This window comes from Mirounga leonina, unplaced genomic scaffold (genome assembly GCF_011800145.1).
Source record: "Mirounga leonina isolate KUSES-001 unplaced genomic scaffold, KU_Mleo_1.0 Mir_101046, whole genome shotgun sequence".
NCBI classification, from domain to species: Eukaryota; Metazoa; Chordata; class Mammalia; order Carnivora; family Phocidae; genus Mirounga; species Mirounga leonina.
In genome coordinates this window covers 477,557-501,537 of record NW_023270055.1, presented here as the reverse complement: position 1 = coordinate 501,537, position 23,981 = coordinate 477,557, and the positions used below count along the sequence as shown (strand labels likewise).

Below are 23,981 nucleotides of genomic sequence, written 5' to 3'. Positions count from 1 at the left end.
ACTAATAACAAATAAAATGCATGACTTAGTAATTAAAAACTCTGAACAAATATAAGGCCAGAATAGATCGTTTCATCGGTAATTTTTACCACTTCTAGGAAGTTAATACCTATCTTTATTTTTAAAAGACTTTGTTTATTTATTTAGAGCGCTTGGTGGGAGGGGCAGGGGGACAAAGAATTTCAGACTGCTCTGGGCATAGACCACGATGTGGGGCTCAGCCTCATGACCCTGAGATCATGATCTGAGCCGAAATCAGGAGTCAGACGCTGACTGACTGAGCCACCCAGCGCCCCATCCTATTTATTTATTTATTTATACGTATTTAGAGAGGAGGAGAGAGAGAGAGAATGTTAATAAGCATGCTCCATGCCCAGCACGGAGCCTCCTAGTTCAGGGCTGGATCTGATGATCCTGATATCATGATCTGAAATGAAATCAAGACTTGTACACTTAACCAACTGAGCCACCCAGGTGCCCAATATCTATCCATTAAAAAAGAAAAGAGAAGGAAAGAAAAAAAAAAGAGAACAGAAAAGAAAAGAGAGAAAGAAAAAAAGAAAAAGAAAGAAAGAAAAGGATTTTATTTGAGAGAGAGCATGAGTGAGGGAGCACAAGCAGGGGTAGGGGCAGAGGAAGAGGGAGAAGCAGACTGCCTTTTGAGCAAGGAGCCCAACATGGGGTTCAATCCCAGGACCCTGAGATTATCACCTGAGCCAAAGGCAGACACATAACCAACCGAACCACCCAGGTGCCCCAACACCTATCCTTTTTCACGTGTTCTGAAAACCGGAGTAAGTGGATACATTTCCAAACTGCTTTTATGAGGGCAGCATCATCTTGACACAAAAGCTAACTAAAAACACTAGGAAAAGAAAACTACAGGTCAATATCCCTGATGAACACAGATGCAAAAATCCCCAATACAGTAATACCAAATCAAATTCAACAGGACATAAAAAGGATTATATATCATTACCTTGTGGGAGTTATCCTTGGAACACAAGGATGGTTCAATTACACAAATTTAAGTCCATGTCATTCATCACATTTACAAAAAGGAATAAAAGTACAATGATCATCTCAATGCATGAAAACAAATGATTTGGTAAAGTTAGATATCCATTTGTGATTAAAAACCTTAAAAGAAACAGAAGGAACTTACCTCAATACAATGCATTGTGGAAAGCCCATACTTAACATTATAATCAATGATAGAAATTTAAAAGCTTTCCCCTCTAACAGCCAGTACAAGGCAAGGATACCCAATTTCACCACTTCTATTAACACAGAAGTAGAAATTATTTCTAGAGCATTTAGACAAGACATAATATTGATCCAGAGAAGTAAAACTGACTACAAATGACATATGTAGAAAATTCTAATGATGTGGGCGCCTGGGCGGTTCAGTCGTTGAGCGTCTGCCTTCGGCTCAGGTCATGATCCCAGGGTCCTGGGATCGAGTCCCACATCGGGCTCCCCGCTCGGCAGGAAGCCTGCTTCTCCCTCTCCCACTCCCCCTCCTTGTGTTCCTGCTCTAGCTGTCTCTCTCTCTGTAAAATAAATAAAATCTTTAAAAAAAAAAAAAAAAGAGAACAGAAAATTCTAATGATGCAACAATAAAAAAATACAAAATCAAAATACAAAAGTTTCATTTCTATACAAAAAGAACCATCAAAAAAACCCCACACCAGTATTATGAAAACAATCCTGTTAACAGTACTAACAGAAGAATAAGCTTAGAATAAACCTTAAAGAGATGTAGGACTTGTACACTGAAAATTGTAATACTGATAAGGAAATTAAAGACATCCCATATTCATGGATTAGGACTACTTATATGGTTAAAATGTCCATTTGAACACAATCTACTTCAATACACAGTCCCTGCCAAAATACTGACAGCATGCTCACAGAAACAGAAAAAACAATCGTATATACATATGGTGCCACAAAAGACCTCTAATAATCAAACCAATCCTGATTAAGAACAAAGATGGAGCATCATGCTTCTTGATTTCAAACTGTATTTTTTTTTAAGATTTTATTTATTTATTTGACAGAGATACAGCGAGAGAGGGAACACAAGAGCAGGAAGAGTGGGAGAGGGAGAAGCAGGCTTCCCACTGAGTGGGGAGCCCGATGTGGGGCTCTATCCCAGGGCCCTGGGATCATGACCTGAGCCTAAGGCAGACGCTTAATGACTGAGACACCCAGGCGCTCCTCAAACTGTATTATAAAGCTACAGTAATCAACAGTATATTACTTGCATAAAGAGAAACATATACACATATGGACAGAACAAACATCTCAGAAATAAAACCATCCATTTTATGGTCAACTGATCTTTGAGAAGGGTGCCAAGGGAAATTAAGTAAGGTTTCTTCAATAAATGATATTGGGGAAACTGAAAATCCACATACATAATAATGAAAAGGACACTTATTTCACACCATACATAAAAATCAATTAAGTCTTAAACTTAAGAGGAAAACAGAGAGGGGTGCCTTGTAGTTCAGTTGATTAAATGTCTGCCTTCAGCTCAGATCATGATCTCAGGATCCTGGGATTGAGTCTGCATCAGGCTCTGTGCTTAGCAGGCAGCCTGCTTCTCCCAATCCCTCTGCTACTCTCTCTGCTTGTGTTCTCTCTCTCTCTCTCAAATAAATAGAATCTTTTTTTTTAAAAAGATTTAATTAATTAATTAATTAATTTGAGAGAGAGAAATAGCATGAGAGGGGACCGGGTCAGAGGGAGAAGCAGGCTCCCATTGAGCCGGGAGCCTTATGTGGGACTTGATCCCAGGACTCCGGGATCCTGACCTGAGCCGAAGGCAGTCGCTTAACCAACTGAGCCACCCAGGCACCCTCAAAGAAATAGAATCTTAAAAAAAAAAAAAAGAAAGAAACAGAAAAAGCTTTAAAAAAGAAAAGATTTTGCTTATTTATTTATTGATTTATTTTTTAAAGATTTTATTTATTTGTTTGAGAGAGAGAGATAGTGAGAGCAGGAACACAAGCAGGGGGAGTGGGAGAGGGAGAAGCAGGCTCCCGCTGATCAGGGAGCCTGATGCGGGGCTTGATCCCAGGACTCTGGGATCATGACCTGAGCCAAAGGCAGACGCTTAACCACTGAGCCACCCAGGTGCCCCTTGCTTATTTATTTGATACAGAAAGAGAGAGCAAGAGCAAGCGCAAAAGCAGGGGGAATGGCAGGCAGAGAGAGGGAGAAGAAGGCTCCTTGCCAAGAAAGGAGCCTGATGTAGGGCTGGATCCCAGGACCCCAGGATCATGACCTGAGCCAAAGGCAGATGCTTAACCGACTGAGCCACCCAGATGCCCTGAGAAAAAACTTCTGATATGGGTCTTATGAACTGATTTTTGGGTATGACATCAAAAGAACTGTCAACAAAAGCAAAAATGGATAAAGAGGACTGCATCAAACTAAAGAGCTTCTACATAGCAAAGAAAACAATTAACAGAATGAAAAGGCAACCTACAGAATAAGAGAATATATTTGCAAACTATGTTTCTGGTAAGAGGTTTATATTCAAAATATGAGGAATTTATGAAGCTCAACAGCAAAATAATTAACAGCCTAAAAAGGGGAAAGGACCTGAACAGACATCTTTTTCAAAGAAAAATAAATAAATGGTGAATAGGTATGTGAGAAGAACAATGTGACTCATCATCAGGAAATACAAATCAAACCAAAACAGGTTATCACCTCAGACCTGTTAGGATGGCTATTTTTAAAGAGTCAAGAGATAACAAGTGTTTGCAACAATGTGGATAAAAGAGAACCCTTGCACAATGTTATAAATTATAAATTTAATTATAATTTCAGACAGAAAAGTACTAAAAGACTAGCAAACTAAATTAAAGGTAAACAGAAGATACTTTAAAAATCAGATGATAAATCAATGAAGAGATTTGTAACAAGGAAGGGAATTGCAACAGTTATCAAAAACCATCCCCCAGGGGCGCCTGGATGGCTGTCGGTTAAGCAGCTGCCTTCGGCTCAGGTCATGATCGAGCCCTGCATCGGGCTCCTTGCTCAGCGGAGAGCCTGCTTCTCCCTCTCCCTCTGCCTGTCTCTCTGCCTACTTGTGCTCTCTATCAAATAAATAAATACAACCTTAAAAAAAAAAAAAAAAAAAAGTGAGGCTCCTGGCTGGCTCAGTCAGTGGAGCATGTGACTCTTGATGTGTGGGTCATGAGTTCAAGCCCTACATGGGGGGGTGGGAGGAGGCCTACTAAAGATAAAAAAAGAAAAAGAAAAAAAAGGAAAAGAAAACAAAGCCTACCAGCAGAAAAAGGTTCACTGGTGAATACTACTAAAGAAGAATGAAAACAAATCAGTCATTTCTTGTTAACAATTTAAAGGGAGAAACTGCAGAAATTTATTCCATAATGCCAAATCATGATGACAACAAAGTCAAAGATATTATATAATAAAAAAGACCAATAACCCCTTAAGAATAGAAATACAAATATTCTCAGAAGGGCCAACAAACATATGAAAAGGAGCTCATAAGTGAAATGCAAATCAAAACACAATGAGATGTCAGTTTGCACCCACTAGGATGACTACTATCAAAACAACAGGTGCCATCAAAAATGTAGACAAATTGGAACCCTTGTGCATTGTTGGGGGGAATGTAAAATGGTGCAGTGACTATGAAAAAGAGTACTGAGATTCCTCAAAATACTAAAAATAGAATTAACTATGACCCAGCAATCCCACTAAAGGGTATATATGTAAAAGAATTCAAAGTACACTTTTTTTTTTAAAGATTATTTATTTATTTATTTGAGAGAGAGAGAATGAGAGACAGAGAGCACGAGAGGGAAGAGGGCAGAGGGGGAAGCAGACCCCCCGCCGAGCAGGGAGCCCGATGTGGGACTCGATCCCGGGACTCCAGGATCATGACCTGAGCCGAAGGCAGTCGCTTAACCAACTGAGCCACCCAGGCGCCCCTCAAAGTACACTCTTGAAGAGATGTCTGCACATCCACGTTCATCAAAGAATTGTTCACAATAGCCAAGAGATGGAAGCAACACAAATGTCTATCAACACATGAATGAATAAAGAATATGTGATAATATATAGAGAGGAATTTTATGTAGCCTTAAAAAGGGGGGAAATCCTGTCACATGCTACAATATGGAAAAACCTCCAGAACATCATGCTAAGCAACTAACCCAGTGACATAAAGACAAAATACTGTATGATTCCAATCATACAAAGAATCTAAAGTATCCAAAATCATAGAAACAGAGTAAAAAAGTGTGTGCCAAAGGGAAATACTGGTGATGCTGTGGGTGGGTAAATTAGCGTTTAGTGAATATACTGTTTCACTTCTGCAAGATGAAACAATTCTACAGCTTCTTGAAATCATATAAAATATATTTAATATAAAACTATCAATTTAAAGTGGGTAAAAATGTTATGTATTTTTTACCATAATAAAAATATTAAAATTCCTCAAAATATTAACCACCAAATTTATATTAAAAATATTATACCCAATGACCAAATGAGATTTATCCTAATAATGCAAGAGTTTCAACATATAAATCAGTATATTTTATTTTAATAAATCTATTTTTATATTAATAAAACTATTTTTGAAGGCAAGGCACCTGGGTGGCTCAGTTGGTTGAGCGGCTGCCTTCAGCCTCAGGTCATGATCCCAGGGTCCTGGGATTGAGCCCCATATTGGGGTCCTGGCTCAGCGGGGAGCCTGCTTCTCCCTCTGCTTCTGCTGCTGCTTCTGCTCTCTATCCGTCTCTGACAAATAAATACATAAAATCTTAAAAAAAAAACAACTTTTTACACATCACATAAATATGATGAAGGAAAAAGCTCTGCGCTCATCTCAATTGATTCAGAAAAAAACTTACCCTTTTCATGATAAAAACATTTAATGAGGAAAGAATAAGAAGAAAATCTCAACAGGATAAAGATCCTATATGAAAAGCTTTGACTTAATATCATACTCGATGATAAAAGACTAAAAGCTTTCTGTATCAGGAACAAGACAAGGATGTCTGATACCACTTCTTCTATTCAATATAGAAAAGCATAAAGCAAAGCAAAGGCAAATGAAACATAAAAACTGGGGAGATGGAAGTAGAACTATATTTGTAAAAGACATGATATACTAATAAAATTCTGAAGAATTCATAAAGAAACTGAATTCAGCAAAACTGTAAGTATAAAATCAATACACAAAAATTACTTATATTTCTACATAGTATCAATGAACAATTCAAAACAATTAAGAAATTTAGGAAAAAAACAGCAGCTACCTACAATAGCAGCAAAAAGGACAAATACTCACGAATAAACAAACATAACTAAAAAGGAGCAACTGTGTTGAAAGAAATGGAAAACCTAAATAAAAGATAACATGTTGATGCACTGAAAAACTTCATATTAAGATGTCAATACTACCAAATGAATCAACAGATTTAATGTAATGTCTTTCAAAATTCCAATGGTGTTTACTGCCAAAATGGGGAAAACCTATCCTAAAATTCATATAAACAATTCAGTTTCAGAATGGATTTACTTATTTCAAAGATTTTATTTATTCATTTGAGAGAGAGCGAGCACGCAGAGAGGGATGGAGGGAGGGGGACGGAGAAGCAGACTCCCAGCTGAGCAGGGAGCCTGATGATGGGCTTGATCCCACGACCCTGGGACCTAAGCTGAAGGCAGACGCTCAACCGAGCCATCCAGGCACCCCTAAAAATGGATTTAAAAAGACATTTCTCCACACTAGACTTAATAGCACATGAAAAAATGCTCAACACCATATTCAGAAATAAAAATCAAAACCATCATAAAATGTTATGTAATAACCCACTGGGAGGGCTACTATTTTAAAGAAAGTTAAAAAATAACAAGCCTGGGAGAGGATATGGAGAAACAGGAATCTCTATACATGGCTTGTGGCAATATAATACAGTGAGTCACTTCATTTTTGTGGACCCTCAAAAAGTTTAACATAGAATTACCAAGTAATATCTATTTCCAAGGCACATTCTCAAAAGAACTGAGAATGGGTACTCAAATAGGTATTTAGGTTCACAGCAATCATCACAGCAGCAGCATTTAGAATACCCAAGAGTGGAAACAACTCAAGTATCCATCAACAGATGACCTTTATAAGCAAAAACATGGCATATACAGACAATGGATCATTCAGCTTTAAAAAGGAAGGAAATTCTGCAATATGCTACAACATGGATGAACTTTGAGGACATTATGCTATATGAAACAATCCAAACACAATAGGACTAATACTGTGTATTCCTTTTACGTTAGGTTCTTCTAATAGGCAAGTTCACAGAGGTAGTATATAAATCAGAGGTAAACCAAGGGATGAAAGGTTTGGAAAATGGGAATTATGACTTAAAAAAATTTGTTTGGATAATGAAAAATTTAGGAGATAGTGGTGATGACTGCATGACATTTTTAATAAAAGTTCTTAAGGCCACTGAACTGTCCACTTAGGTTAAGTGAAACATGTTAAATACAAGATTCCTAAATATCAAAGTACTATGTAGACAACGAAAAGATTTCCTTATTTGACTTCTGAGATAAATTACGATCAAAACTAATTCCTTTCTGCTTAAAAGAAAAAGGCCAGCCTTCTTCTAGATTAAAAAAACAAAACAAAACAAACCACTTACTTGCTGGGACAGTGCAATAGTAAGTCGATGATAAATGTCTGCCAGGCTTTTTCTTTACTAAGTGCATCCAAGGCTGTTGGAATCAGAGCAAAACATAATGTCATCACTTCCAATGCTTCACAGCAAACCTGTTCATCCTCCATGTCTGGCTCACTGCTTGCACTGGGGGTCTGTAAAGTTAGAATCAAGAATAAATTACTCTTTAAGATACACTTAAGTGTTTTATTTTCAAAATAAAATTATATATTGTCATCTTAATTATAGCTGTAAGTTTACTTTAAATTAATAGGGGCGCCTGTGTGGCTCAGCGGGTTAGGTGTCTGCCTTTGGGTCAGGTCATGATCCCAGGGTCCTGGGATTAAGTCCTGCAGTGGGCTCCCTCCTCAGCAGAGAGCCTGCTTCTCCCTCTCTGTCTGCCCCTCCCCAGCTTGTGTGTTTGTGTGTGTGTGTGTGCATGTGCACTCTTTCTCTTTGTCAGATAACTAAAATAAGATTAAAAAAAAACACAAAAAAACCCCCCAAAACTAATAGATACAAATGGCTTGGTCTTTAAAAGATGGCAGAGATGATAAAAATTTAGTACACAATTAACTTTTATATAAAAGGAATATAGTTTTGTAATAATTCTTACCATCTCATAAATTTTTGTGATTTCTTCATTGGGGCTAAATACCAAATCTAATGCCCCACATCCTGATGCCCAGATGATTTTTTGTATAGCTCTAATTACACAAGTATCAGGCATGTGTCTTGAAGCCTGAAAGAAAATGAATACTCAAAATGCTGACAAAATATCAAGTAAAGTTATCAGAAAACAAAACATTTCTCTTTTTGATAGTAGTATAAATGGCTTTAAGAACACAAATATGTTCCGCACTGTCTTTAACATCTAAAGTAGCTTTTGTCCCATTTTTTTAAATCTTCACCTTAAGTCATAAAATTTATGCAGATGAAATAAAACACACTTATCAGCTATAGCCTAAGTATGTGTCAGGTTAAGATCTATTCTGGCTCTATAGATATTTTTATTAATTTTAAAACAGAAGGAAAACCAAGTCACCCAGCCATTCAATTCCTATGTGTTTAAGAGGTAAGAAAAACATCAGCTGACCAAAGCACGTGTGATTTGGAGAATTTTCAAAATAAATAGTTTTATTCCCAATAGTAAAAAACTAGAAATAATCCTAATGTCTATGAACAGAATATGTAGGATGACCATAAAATGTAGTACCACTCAAAATGGAATAAACCCCCCCCACACACAAATGACTGAAATTTTAAAATCATGCTGACTGGAATAATTTAGACATAAAAGAGTACACAATATGATCACATTTGTGCAAAATTTAAGAAACAGAGAACTACTCTATAATGACAAAAAGCAGAGCAATGGTTGCTTAGAGCCAGGAGCAGAAAACTTCCGGGGTTGATGAAAATGTTGTTTTCTTGACTGTACCGTTACTTTAAACTCACCACATGCTTTATTTCGACCTAGTTCATGCAATATAAATGATATCTCAAACAGCCTGTTTAAAACATACTTTCTAAAGTATGAATATTAATAGATAACTTTAATAAGTAGAATTTTATGAAACTTAAGCAGAAATAAAATAAAATAAAATAAAATAAAATTATGGTCTAGAATACTTAGCCCTAGATTGTGATAATCTTCATTTAATTATAAGTAAGCAGATACAATATCAAGAATAATAAAAAATAAACCACCCCAGGCTCCGAGCTTTCAGTTTTATACTAACCTCATCAGATATTTGCTGGGCAAGACGTATGGATACATTTCTAAGCATGCACTCAGATGATGGATTAGGAATAATCTGAAGGGCATTTTGTAGCACCACTGCTTGATCATGAGTAACTTGATTAATCTGTAAAAGTTAACATTTTTAATTGGGAGTAAAAATCTTATACATAAGCACATTTTCAAGTATTTGTACACTATAAAAGCCTGACCCTCTGTTCCTCATCCATCAACACTCTCTTAGAATGTCATCCTTCCACGTACCCACTCTACAATTTATGGTGATATGGAGAAAAAGCATTTCAGATCACCAACACTGTAGACTTCTCTTAGTTACCTTCTGGAGTGACAATACTCTACTGCAAACTCCACTTTCAGATAAATTTAATATTGTTTCTACAACTGAGTTCACTTCCAATTGCAGAAGATATATGACACAGCTTTGAGCAATGCTTTACATGTTACCAGATCAATTCTTTCCCCAGCCCTCCTGGCTATACCTGTCACTATATCATGAAAAAAGTGAGGGTACCAGATAAATACACCTTCAATTTCTCCTCCTCTAATCTTTAAATTTATAACTCAATTCTTTTCCTTTCAGTCTTTAAGATGTTCCTACTCAAGGGTACTTTTGCTATGTGTGTTCTAATGTTTTCGCCCCAACATGCTAAAATTTCTATACCTTCATCATCCCATTCTACTTTTCTTTCACAGTAAAGTTTTACTGAGAAATATATTTAGGGGCTCCTGGTTGGTGTGGTCGGTTAAATGATTTTTGCTCAATTCATGATCTCAGGATTTTAAGGTAAAGCCCCTCACTGGGTTCTGTGCTAGGAATGGAGTCTGCCAGAGATTCTCTCTCCCTCTCCCATTGCCTCTCCCCTACCCCTGCTTGCTCTCTCTTTCTCTGTCTCTCTCAAAAAAATCTAAGTACATATTTTTAAAAAGTGGTATTTTAAGAAATTCAAGGTTTTGTGAAGTTGTTCCTATAGACACAAAGGTGGCCAAAGCAGAATGACTAGATAAAATACTTCTAGTTTTCTAACCTCCAATCAGATTAGTTTACATTTTTACTTAATGTATTATTTTATATGTATATACAATATTAATTACTTAAATTCTTCAATAAACGCTTGGAGGTCTAATTTGCTGGTGCCATTAATACGAAATTTCAAACAAAAAACCAGATGTAGTTGAAAGTATAGTTTTAGAGACAGCCTGCCTCTTCACGAGTTGAACTTTCAGGTCATTTCACTATTGAAACCAAAATAGTCATCTCTTTAGATCTGAATTTTCACACACAAAATAGGGAGTAAGAGTAATCCACCCAATATGTCTAATATTGATGATTAAATGATACAGCATATTTGACCATTAAACATGCATACCCACAATATAAAACATTAAACTTGGGAGTGAAAATAGAGCATTGTGGGCGCCTGGGTGGCTCAGTTGGTTGTGCGACTGCCTTCGGCTCAGGTCATGATCCTGGAGTCCCTGGACTGAGTCCTGTATCGGGCTCCCTGCTCAGCGGGGAGTCTGCTTCTTCCTCTGACCCTCCCCCCTCTCATGTGTTCTCTCTCTCTCTCTCAAATAAATAAAATCTTAAAAAAAAAAAAAAAAGAAAATAGAGCATTGTAATTTTCTTTTTAAAATTTGTGGGGGGTGCCTGGGTGGCTCATTGGTTAAGCTTCTGCCTTCAGCTCAGGTCCTGATCCCAGGGTCCTGGGATTGAGTCCCACATCGTGCTCCCTGCTCCGTGGGGAGTGTGCTTCTCCCTCTGCCTCTCTCTCTCATTCTCTCATGAATAAATAAATAAAACCTTTAAAATAAAAAATAAAAAATAAAATTTGCAGGGATTCCTGGGTGGCTCAGTTGGTAACCGTCTGCCTTCAGCTCAGGTCATGATCCTGGAATCCTGGGATTGAGCCCCACACATCGGGCTCCCTGCTCAGCAGGAGTCTGCTTTCCCTCTCCCTCTGCCACTCCCCCAGCTTGTGCTCTCTCTCTCATTCTTGCTCTCTCTCAAATAAAAAAATCTTAAAATTTGCTGTACAAAACCACATTATTCTTTTAACCTTTTTATTAATAGCAAATTGAAAAATTATATAAAAGAGGAAGAAGGAAAAAAATGTAGAGAGAAGAATAAAATTACCCTAAAGAACCCATTATCTAGCATCTATAATTATCAACAAAACATCAGATTTTTTCACGGAATCTTCAACTCACTCAGTCTGACCATACCTCCCCAGAATTACATTAGAGAAAAATCTCAGACATTATATTTTATTTAAAATAACTCAGAATATGAGTCTTCTTTGAAACAAAACCCACAATACTATTATCCCACCCCAAATTCTAAGTATCAAATATCTAGTTATTATTGAAATTTCTGTGATGAAAAACCAATCTATTTCTAAAACAATCTATATCCTTAAAGCATTTTATCTTCAGTGAGTAATTTATTTATTTATTTATTTTTAAAGATTTTATTTATTTATTTGAGAGAGAGAATGAGAGACAGAGAGCATGAGAGGGAGGAGGGTCAGAGGGAGAAGCAGACTCCCTGCCGAGCAGGGAGCCCGATGCGGGACTCAATCCTGGGACTCCAGGATCATGACCTGAGCTGAAGGCAGTCGCTTAACCAACTGAGCCACCCAGGCGCCCTTCAGTGAGTAATTTAATAAAACTAATAAATGAACTAAAATTTAGTGTGAAGTGAATGACACATTCAACCCTTGGATCAAATCTCAGTGTATCCTGAGAACATTCAGCGATGTTCATCAGGATGATACCATGGCAGAGAAGAGTTTTTGTCACTTATGGTGGTTATGTTTTTCACAGTCGGAGAAGAGATGGGAAATACACCAATTAAATCTTTTCCTTTTATAACCACCTGTCTTTATACATCTTTCAAGTATCAGTTAATAAAAGGTTCAGGTGAGTTTTTCAGACTTAAACAACTGAAACTCAAAAGACTTAAGGGTAACAAGGTGTTCTATGAGATTACTGTAATCACTAGGAAGTATTTACATTTCAACACAAATATAACTTAATAGATGGAACCAAACTTATATTCTCTACTTAAGAATCACTAAGCAATTTAAACTTTAAAAATTAAATGTCAACCATAAACCTTATTAACAATTTAAAAAATTTTATTACCGGTGTTATGGGATCTGCACCTTCTACAACTGGCTGACAAGCTTCTGCTACAGCTCGAACATGGCCATAGCCTATGGCAGTTAACAAGAGTTTGGCTATCTTAAGACCATTGAAGTAAGCACCCCTTCGAGTTTCTGTATCTGTATTTGGCAGGAAGTTATTTCTTGTTAACATACTCAGTACCAGAGGTAAGCCACCACTTTTTAAGAAGTGAAATTGAAAGTCAGAGGAATCATCTGCCAAAGGTGCACTAGCAGGCATTAACAAGGCATAAGCGACCTGGAAAAAAAAAGAGAAGGGGGCTGTAATAAAAGATGTTAAAAAATAATTTATAACTTCTATTTCCCTTATCATCAATACTAAAAAATTCTTAAATATTTCACAAGATTATATTCTTATGCATATTCTTTGTATTACCATATGATGTAAAAATTAACTTTGAAAAAGACTAAAATGAACCTCTGTTAGGTATAGCACTCGGGAGGCAGAAGGACCAAAGAAAAGTGATTCAAGAGATGGTCCAAGGTTATTTTCTCCAAGTTTTGCATGATCCAGACAAATAGCTCTTAATTTTTCTACTGTTGTGCTATCTGCAAAGAAAACACAGATCAAAGTAAAAAGTAATTCATATGTTAATATTTCACATTTAATATACTAAAGAGTATTATCTTCATTAGAAATCATCATCATAAATATCAGTTAAGCTAAGTTCTAAGATTAACTGTTAAAATATAACCAGACCTGGACTAGTTAATGATCAACCACGGTTCTTTAACAGTCAACCCAAAACACGAAGGGAACAGTTTCCTATCCAGAGATCTCAAATCAACTATTCCTCCTTCACCCACTGGAGACAGGAAAAACCCACAAAAAACAAACAACCCCCCCCCCAACCGCACAACACTGAGGAGTAAGTTCTTCCTAAAACATAAACAACACAAGCTCCTGCCACCAAGTTCTCAATTACTTGCCCCATATGATGAACCATTTGTTCTTGCTTTTTAAGAGAAAACTGAGGTGCCATTTAAAAGAAACAACTTTCCTAATGTATACCTAACAGTAAAAAAGCTTTGCATTTTCCTTTTGTATAAAGATGTGAGATTTACAAAAAATTGAAGAGCTAAAACTAAAAAGATAATCCCTTCTCAAAAGAAAATATAGCAGTAAATCGTCATGATTTCAGATTACAGAAAAATTTCTTCCATATGATGCTAAAAGCACAAGTGACAAGAGGAAAAACAGATTAACTGGACTATATCAAAATTAATCTTGTGTGCATAAAAGTAAACTCCTTATAAAATAAAAAGAAAATGCACAAAATGGGAAGGAATATTTCTAAGTTGTGTATCTGATAAAGGACTTTTATATGACTGTACTATAACATTTAAAATTCAATTAAAAAAACCACTTCAAAAGTAAGCAAAGGCTATAACAGACATTTCTCTAAAGATACACAATGGCTGGTAAGCCCATGAAGAAACACTTAACACCGTTAGTCATTAAGGAAATGCAAATGAAAACCTCAGTAAGATGATCCTTTACCACAACTAGTATGACAAATTGAAAAACATTAATAGGTATCAGTGAAACGTGGAAAAACTGGGTCCCTTATACTTTACTTGTGGGACTAGGAATGGTGCCACCATTGTGGAAAACAGTTTGGCAGTTCCCCAACATGTTAAACATGAAGTTACTAAATCATCTAGCAAATTTTCTCCCCAGTATATATCCAAAAAACCGTAAAAAACTAGTACACAAATGTTCACAACAGCATTATTCCTAACAGTGGACAGAACCTAAGTGTCTACTAGCAGCTGAATGGAACAAAACTGTGATATACATACAGTAAAATATACATTCAACCTTAAAAAGACATTCAATTCTGACAACGCTACAACATGGATGAACATATCCTTACGCTAAGTGAAATAAGCCAGTCATATAAAGACAAGTCCCAAAGACTTATATGGGATTATCTAGAGAAGTCAAACTCAAAAGAAACAAAACAGAATGTGGTTGCCAGTGTCTGGAAAGAGGAGGTTATGTAAGACAATGTTCTTGTGCTTAGGAAATACACACTGAGATGTTTAGGTAAAAAGGTACAGTCTAGGTGTCTGTAACTTTTTCTCAGGAAGTTAGGAAAATTAAAAAATGATACAGCAAATGTGCCAAAATGTTAACCATTACTGAATATGGAAGAGTATTTGGAAGTTTTTTTTTTCAAGATTTTATTTATTTGAGAGAGATGGCAAGAGAGTGAGCAAGAGCAGTGGGAAGAGAGAAGCAGGTTCTCAGAGCAGTGGGAAGAGAGAAGCAGGTTCTCTGTGGAGCAGAGATCCTGACGTGGGGCTGGATCCCAGAACCCTGAGATCATGACCTGAGCCAAAGGCAGTCACTTAACTGACTGAGCCACCCAGGTGCCCCTGGGAGTTTTGTTTTTTTTTAAGATTTTATTTATCTGTTTGACAGAGAGAGTGAGAGAGCACAAGCAGGGGGAGCAGTAGGAGAGGAAGAGGCAGGCTCCCCACCGAGCAGGGAGCCCGATGCGGGGCTTGATCCCTGGACCCTGGGATCATGACCTGAGCCGAAGGCAGATGCTTAACCGACTGAGACACCCATGTGCCCCGCCCCCTGGAAGTTCTTTATATCACTCTGTGTAGCTTTAAAATTACTGCAACACAAAGAGTGGGTTTTATAACAGGACAAAAAAGATTAAAAAAAAGATTATTTTTAATGGTAAAGAAAACAATAGCTTTTTCCTTTTCCTTTTTCCTTTGATCATGGGTAGCATGCACGCTCTTGGTGGCTAAAGTTGAAACTGAGGTCTGACGATGTGAAGGAGCAGGTGTATAAACTGGCCCAGAAGGGCGTCACAAATCGGTGTGATCCTGAGAGACTACCATAGTGTTGCACAAGCACATTTTGTAAACAGACAATAAAAACTTAAGTCCAGAGGACTTGCTCTTGATCTTCCTGAGGATCTCTACACTTTGATTAAGAAAGATGTTACTGTTCAAAAGCATCTTAAGAGGACCAGAAAGGATAAGGGTGCTAAACTCTGGTTTTTTTTTAAGATTTTATTTATTTGTCAGAGAGAGTGAGAGAGCACAAGCAGAGGGAGTGGCAGAAGGAGAGGGAGAAGCAGGCTCTCCACTTGAGCAGGGAGCCTGATGCGGGGCTTGATCCCAGGACCCTGAGATCATGACCTGAGCCAAAGGCAGACGTTTGACCGACTGAGCCACCCAGGCACTGCAATTCTGATTCTTATTGAGAGCAGCTGTAATCACCAGTTGGCTCAATATTATAAGACCAAATGAGTCCCAATTTGGGAGACCCAAATTGGAAATATAATTCATCCAGTCTCTGCCCTTGTTTCTTAAAAAATTTAACCTATAATCATATGGCAAAAACAGTGCTTTAAATGAAAAACAGTGCAGTGAAGTCATTTAGATGCCAACATTGTTTAATTCACAAGTAATGTCAAAGACTATACATTTCCCGTTGCTATCATATTAAAACAAAAGGTGAGATCTGCATTTCTATATAAACCATATAAAAAATTTTAGAGTCAGAGCTGGAAAACATATCTGCTACAAATTTGTAGCATTTTTCAAATGTTGATATGTGTAAAGAAAGTATCAATATTTTAAAATACATTTAACTGTGCAAGTGAGGAGCTTCCATTTAGCCTAAATTTCAAAGCGATTAATCTCCAATGTACTGACATACTGAAAGTCAAATACTAAAGGATACTAAGAAAGGTATGAAGAGAATTCTATAAATTCCTTTCATGCACTGTTCATGGAGTGATAACTAGTAGTACCTACCACATCAAAGATAAAATACATAAAATTTATGTTTTATAGATCAACAAAAAATAATTACTTGCAACATTTTGATAGGAAACAAACTCTGAGCCCACTTAGATAAAATCATACACCCCACCAAAAATTCCATTATTCTCACACTCTAAAAAATTGCACTCTATTATTTTTAGAGTTAGAATTTTGCTAATAAAAGGCTTTTGTGTTGGGGGGGTGCCTAGGTGGTTCAGTTGGTTAAGCATCTGCTTTCAGCTCAGGTTATGAACTCAGGGCCCTGGCATCAAGCCCCACATCGGGCTCCCTGCTCAGTGGGAAGCTTGTTTCTCCCTCTGCCTGCCGCCCCCTTGACTCTGCTGCTGATAAATAAGAATCTTAAAAAAAAAAAAGTTTGTAGAAATTTGTTTTCTCTCTCATTACGTAAGCTCCAATGTAATATCCTTCATTATGCCTCTTGGCCCGAATGCCAAAAATTTTATCTGGGCATTAAAAAAATTTTTTTTCCAAACACTTAAGCTCACCAAGATGGCGGAGGAGTAGGAGACCTAAATTTCCTCTGGTCCCAGGAATTGAGCTAGACAGGTATCAAACCTTTCTGAACGCCTACGAACTCAACAGGAGATGAAAGAAAAGAATAGCAGCAATTCTCTGAACAGAAAAGCGACCACTTTCTGGAAGGTAGGATGTGCAGAGAAGTGAATCCGAGGTGATATTTGGGAAGACAGACCACAGGGGAAAGGGACCTCCGTCGGCCGCTTCTGGCAAGTGATAGAGCCTTGGAGCACAAAATCGGAACTTTTAGAAGTCTGCTCCCCTGAGGGACGTTGCTCCAGTGGCTGAGCAGGGGGTGGAACCCTCGTGGAACGGTGTGGTCTCAGAACCCTCGCGGTCACAGAAAGACCGGGGCTACCTCAGTGTGGCAGAGCTCCCAGGTATCGGAGCGGGGAAGCCGGCTGCAGAGGCGGAGCCCAGGCGGGGGCTCTCAGCTCGGGGTTGCCATAAACTGTGATCCGCAGCACAGTCAGGCCACTGCTCTTCCAACAGGGACCAAACAAGTGGCAGAAAAGGGGAGACTCCCCTTCCTCCCCTGGGATGAGCGGCGTGGGAGCACACCGCAGGGATCTGCTGGGTTTGGAGACTCCACACGGGGTTGTGTGCCAGAGATAGAAATGCTCAGTCACAGGCCAGGTGAGCACAGAATGCGGCCGGAGAATGGGGAGACAGGAGTGATTGTTTTTCTGTGAGGGCTCACTGAGGAGTGAGGCCTGAGCTCTAGGCTTCTCAGGGGCCAGAGATTGAGAGGCCGCCATTTTCTTTCTCCTCCTCTTAACGCTGAGTGGAAAGCTTTCAGAGAACTAAAGCTACCACAGCAAACCCAAGCATATTACTGAGCCTGGACCCTGGCAAGCGTGGTGCAATTCTGCTTTGGGCAAAGACACTTGAGAATCACTGCAAAAGGCCCCTCCCCCAGAAGATCAGTAAGAATATCTAGCCAAGACCAAGAACTGCAAAACTGCAGTACTAAGGGAATACAGCACATAAATTCAAGGCTTTTTGACCATTTGATTCTTTAGTCTTTCAGCTTTAATTTTCTTCATTTTTATTTTTTCCCTTTTTTTGAATTATTCTTTTTCCTTTTTCAACCAACTTATTAATGCCTTTTCTGAAATTTTTAAATTTTCATTTTTACAGTCATATTCCAACCCTTCACTGTATTTAACATTATTTTTGTGTGTATATATACATATACACACAAAATACATATACACACATACATACATATACAGACCAAAATAAACCCAAAATCTAGTGTGGCAGGATCCAGCCTGATCATCACCCCACACCCACACCCCCCGTTTCGTGTCTCTTCTGATTTGTTTAGTGTATATTTCTTTGGGGTCACTGTTACCCTTTTACCATTTTGTTCTCCTCTTCACCTATTGTTCTCTGGACAAAAAGACAAAATGGAAAAACTCACCTCAAAAAAAAGAACAACAGGCAGTACTCACTGCCAGGGACCTAATCAACACGGACATTAGTAAGATGCTGGAACTCGAGTTCAGCATGACAATTATAAAGATACTAGCTGGGCTTGAAAAAGCATAGAAGATACCAGAGAATCCTTTTCTAGAGAAATAAAATCTAACCAAGTAGAAATCAAAAAGGCTATTAATGAGGTGCAATAAAAAATGGAGGCTCTAATTGCAGGGTGAATGAGGTAGAAGAGAGAATTAGTGATAGAGGAGACCAAATGATGGAGAATAATGAAGTTGAGAAAAAGAGAGATAAACAACTACTGGATCATGAGGGGAGAATTAAAGAGATAAATGATACCATAAGATGAAACAACATTAGAATAATTGGGATCCCAGAAGAAGAAGAGAGAGAGAGAGGCAGAAGGTATACTGGAGCAAATGACAGTGGAGAACTTTCCTAACTTGGGGAAGGAAACAGGCATCAAAACCCAGGAGGCACAGAGAACCCCTCTCAAAATCAATATAAATAGGTCAACACACCGATATCTAATAGTAAAACTTAAAAATCTCAGAGACAAAGAGAAAATCCTGAAAGCAGGATTATCTACCCCTTATACGGTAGAAACATTAGATTGGCAACAGACCTATCCACAAAGACCTGGCAGGCCAGAAAGGACTGGCAGGATATATTCAGAGCACTAAATGAGAAAAATATGCAGCCAAGAATACTATATCCAGCTAGGCTGCCATTGAAAATAGAAGGAGAGATAAAAAGCTTCCAGGACAAACAAAAACTAAAGGAATTTGCAAACACGAAACCAGCCCTACAAGAAATACTGAAAGGGGTCCTCTAAGCAAAGAGAGAGCCTAAAAGCAACACAGATCAGAAAGGAACACAGACAATATACAGTAACAGTCACCTTACAGGCAATACAATGGCAATAAATTCCTATCTTTCAATAGTTACCCTGAATGTAAATGGGCTAAATGCCCCAATTAAAAGACAAAGTGTATCAGACTGGGATAAAAAAACAAGACCATTGATATGCTCTCTCTTGCAGATATTTTAGACCCAGAGACACCTCCAGATTGAAAGTGAGGGGGTGGAAAACCATTTACCATGCTAATGGACACCAAAAGAAACCTGGGGTGGCAATCCTTATAGCAGACAAATTAGATTTTAAACCAAAGACTATAATAAGAGATGAGGAAGGACACTGTATCATACTTAAAGGGTCTATCCAACAAGAAGATCTAATAATTGTAAATATCTATGCCCCTAATGTGGGAGCAGCCAATTATATAAGCCAATTAATAACAAAGTCAAAGATACACATCGATAATAATATAATAATAGAAGGGGACTTTAACATCCCCCTCACTGAAATGGACAGATCATCTAAGCGAAAGATCAACAAGGAAATAAAGGTTTTAAATGACACGTTGCGCCAGATGGGACTTCACAGATATATTCAGAACATCCCATCCCAAAGCAACGGAATACACATTCTTCTCTAGTGCCCATGGAACATTCTCCAGAACAGATCATCCTGGGTCACAAATCAGGTCTCAACTGATACCAAAAGACTGGGATAATTCCCTGCATATTTTCAGATCACAATGCTTTGAAACTAGAACTCAATCACAAGAGGAAAGTTGGAAAGAACTCAAATACATGGAGGCTAAAGAGCATCCTCCTAAAGAATGAATGGGTCTACCAGTAAATTAAAGACGAATTTAAAAAATTCATGGAAACAAATGAAAATGAAAACACAACTGTTCAAAATATTTGGGATGCAGCAAAGGAGGTCCTAAGAGAAAGTATATAGCACTGTAAGCCTTTCTCAAGAAACAAGAAAGGTCTCAAATACACAACCTAACCCTACAACTAGGAGGTGGACAAAGAACAGGAAATAAAGCCTAACCTCAGTAGAACAGAAATAATAAAGATCAGAGCAGAAATCAATGAAATAGAAACCAAAAGAACAGTAAAACAGGTCAACGAAACTAGGAGCTGGTTCTTTGAAAGAATTAAGACTGATAAACCCCTGGCCAGACTTAATCCAAAAGGAAAGAGAAAGGACCCAAGTAAATAAAATCATGAATGAAAGAGGAGAGATCACAACCAGCACCAAAGAAATACAAACAATTGTAAGAACATATTATGAGCAACTATATGCCAACAAATTAGGCAATCTGGAAGAAATGGATGCATTCCTAGAGACATATAAACTACCAAAACTGAAACAGGAAGAAACAGAAAACCTGAACAGACCCATAACCGGCAAGGAAATTGAAGCAGTAATCAAAAATCTCCCAACAAACAAGAGCCCAGGGCTGGATGGCTTCTGCCAAACATTTAAAGAAGAATTAATATCTTTTCTTCTGAAGCTGTTTCAAAAGATAGAAATGGAAGGAAAACTTCCAAACTCAATTTTATGAAGCCAGCATTACCTTGATCCCAAAACCAAAGACCCCACCAAAAGGAGAATTACAGACCAATATCCCTGATGAACAGGGATGCAAAAATTCTCACCAAAATACTGGCCAATAAGATCCAACAGTATATTAAAAGGATTATTCACCACCCACCAAGTGGGATTTATTCCTGGGCTGCAACATTGGTTCAACACCTGCAAGTCAATCAATGTGATATACTACACTAATATAAGAAAGAACAAGAACCATATGATCTTCTCAAGAGATGCAGAAAAGGCATTTGACAAAGTATAGCAACCTTTCTTGATTAAAACTCTTCACAGTGTAGCAATAGAGGGTACACACCTCAATATCATAAAAGCCATCTATGAAAAACCCATAGTGAGTATCATTGTCAATAGGGAAAAACTGAGAGCTTTCCCCCTAAGGTCAGGAACATGGCAGGCATGTCCACTATCACCACTGCTATTCAACATAGTACTAGAAGTCCTAGCCTCAGCAATCTGACAACAAAGCAAAATCAAAGACATCTGATTACGGCAAACTCACTTTTTGCAGATGATACGATACTCTATGTGGAAAACCCAAAAGACTCCATCCCTGCTAGAACTCATACAGGAATTCAGTAAAATGGAAGGTTATAAAATCAATGCACAGAAATCAGTTGCATTTCTATACACCAACAAGAAAGAAGAAAGAGAAATTAAGGAGTCAATCCAATTTACAATTGCACTCAAAATCATAAAGATACCTAGGAATAAATCTAACCAAAGAGGCAAAGGATCTGTACTCAGAAAACTATAAAATACTCATGAAAGAAATTGAGGAAGACGCAAAGAAATGGAAAAACGTTCCATGCTCATGGACTGGAAGAACAAATATTGTGAAGATGTCAATACTACCTAGAGCAATCTACACATTCAATGCAATCCCCATCAAAATACCATCAACTTTTTTCAAAGAAATGGAACAAAAAGCTTTTGCACAGTGAAAGAAACAGTCAACAAAACCAAAAGACAGCTGGCAGAATGGGAAAAGATATTTGCAAATGACATATCAGATAAAGGACTAGTATCCAAAATCTATAAAGAACTTATCAAACTCAACACCCCCCAAAAATAATCCAACTGAGAAATTGGCAGAAGATGTGAACAGACATTTCTGCAAAGAAGACATCCAAATGGCCAACAGACACATGAAAAAGTGCTCAACATCACTCGGCATCAGGGAAATACAAACCAAGACCACAATGAGATACCACCCCACACCAGTCAGCTACAATTACCAAATCAGGAAACAAAAGATGTTGGCAAGGATGTGGAGAAAGGGGAGCCCCCCTACACTGTTGGTGGGAATGCAAGCTGGTGCAACCACTCTGGAAAACAGTATGGAGGTTCCTCAAAACGTTGAAAATAGAGCTATCCTATGACCCGGCAATTGCACTGCTGGAAATTTACCCCAAAGATACAAATGTAGTGATCCAGAGGGGCATGTGCACCCCAATGTTTATAGCAACAATATCTACAATAGCCAAACTATGGAAAGAGCCCGGATGTCCATGGACAGATGAATGGATAAAGAAGATGTATATTGTATATACTGTATACAGTTTGTATTGTACTACCCACTTTTCTGAATTTTGCAATTAGCTCAATAGTAATAACAAATACAGGGTTTTGCAGGACATGAGGTTTTGCAGAACATATAGCAGAAACACTGTAAAATGTTCATAAAAATAAAAGTACAACTCTATGAAGCAGTAACAGAAAAAAGACATCATGAAAATGTTACAAACTAAAAGAAAGTCAACTGAAGAGTTATGCACAAATATTTTTTTTTAAAAGGATTTTCCTCTTGGGTGCCTGGCTGGCTCAGAAAGGGTAAGCGTCTGCCTTCAGCTCAGGTCATGATCCCAGGGTCCTGGGATCGAATCCCACATCGGGCTCCCTACTCAGTGGGGTGCCAGGTTCTCCCTCTGCCTCTCTCTTATGAATAAATAAAGAAAATCTTTAAAAGGATTTTCCTCTCATCTTTTTTTTTTTTGAAGATTTTATTTATTTGATAGAGAGAACACAAGCAAGGGGAGCTGGAGAGGGAGAGGCAAACTCCCTCCCCCCAGGAAGACCAATACAGGGCTTGATTCTAGGACCCCGGGATCATGACCTGAGCTGAAGAAAGATGCTTAACTGGACTGAGACACCCAGGAGCCCCAAAAAATAATTTTTAAAAGGAAAACGATAATAGTGTGAAAGGCAAAATTTTACGTAAGACAGACTTACCAACATTCTACACAAATATACAACAGCACATTCTAAAGCAAAAACACACACACACACAAACAAAAAAACCTTTAAAAGCACAAATAAGGCCATGAAGAAAGAAAAAAGGGAAAAATTAACGTTTTCACCAATAAGGTCCACTGAGCCCTCATCAACAAAAGACACACACCCATATTCCCCCCAAAGGACTTCATCATAAGATTTCAGAACTCACGGGGAAACAAAACAAAACAATCCCAACCTTTCCAAACAGAAAGTTAACATATAAACAGCTCAATCTTCCACCAGCCAACACTGCTATTGAACTATAATGGAAAAAATATTCAACCTTCAACTCTATGCTGAAACTACTGCATGTAAAAAAAAAGAACAAAACAAAAAATATATATTCCTCTGAGTGAGATTTTAGTTGTATTCAAGTGAATAATCTTTTAAAAAATGTGCTTCCCTTTATGTATCCTCTATTAGGAGGATGTACTTCAGTAAAATGAGGACTGACCCAAGAAAGAAACATCACAAAGAAACATAGTAGGATTTACCAAAAGAAAGTCTATTACAAAGAAGTTGCAGAATGGTATCTGTATGAAAGAAAAAACTAAAGAGAAACAAAACAAGAAAATAAGATACATGGGACCATGTGGAAAACTGTTTTATGAAATTACCAGAGGGAATGTGAGAAACTTAGTAATCAATGCCATAGAAAACTAAGTGAATATAAGGGCAGAGTTTTAAAATCTAGAATAAACAAGTGTAAACAACCTAGGAAATGAAAATATTTTCACACAACTGTTGAGCCACTGTGTTGTATACCTGAAACTAAAATAACATATTTAATTATATTG

General features: G+C 37.8%; 1 protein-coding gene across 1 annotated transcript in view; it reads right to left on the bottom strand.

Annotated features, from left to right (window-relative positions):
- LOC118008845 (probable ubiquitin carboxyl-terminal hydrolase FAF-X) overlaps window positions 1-23,981 on the bottom strand; it is a 150,793-nt gene that overhangs the window by 47,403 nt on the left and 79,409 nt on the right. The window contains exons 7-11 of the mRNA XM_035002701.1: window positions 13,084-13,278; window positions 12,625-12,903; window positions 9,461-9,586; window positions 8,335-8,460; window positions 7,704-7,873 (exon numbers count right to left, since the gene is read on the bottom strand). Coding sequence (XP_034858592.1) covers window positions 7,704-7,873; window positions 8,335-8,460; window positions 9,461-9,586; window positions 12,625-12,903; window positions 13,084-13,278 — 896 coding nt within the window. The remainder of the gene's footprint in view (window positions 1-7,703; window positions 7,874-8,334; window positions 8,461-9,460; window positions 9,587-12,624; window positions 12,904-13,083; window positions 13,279-23,981) is intronic.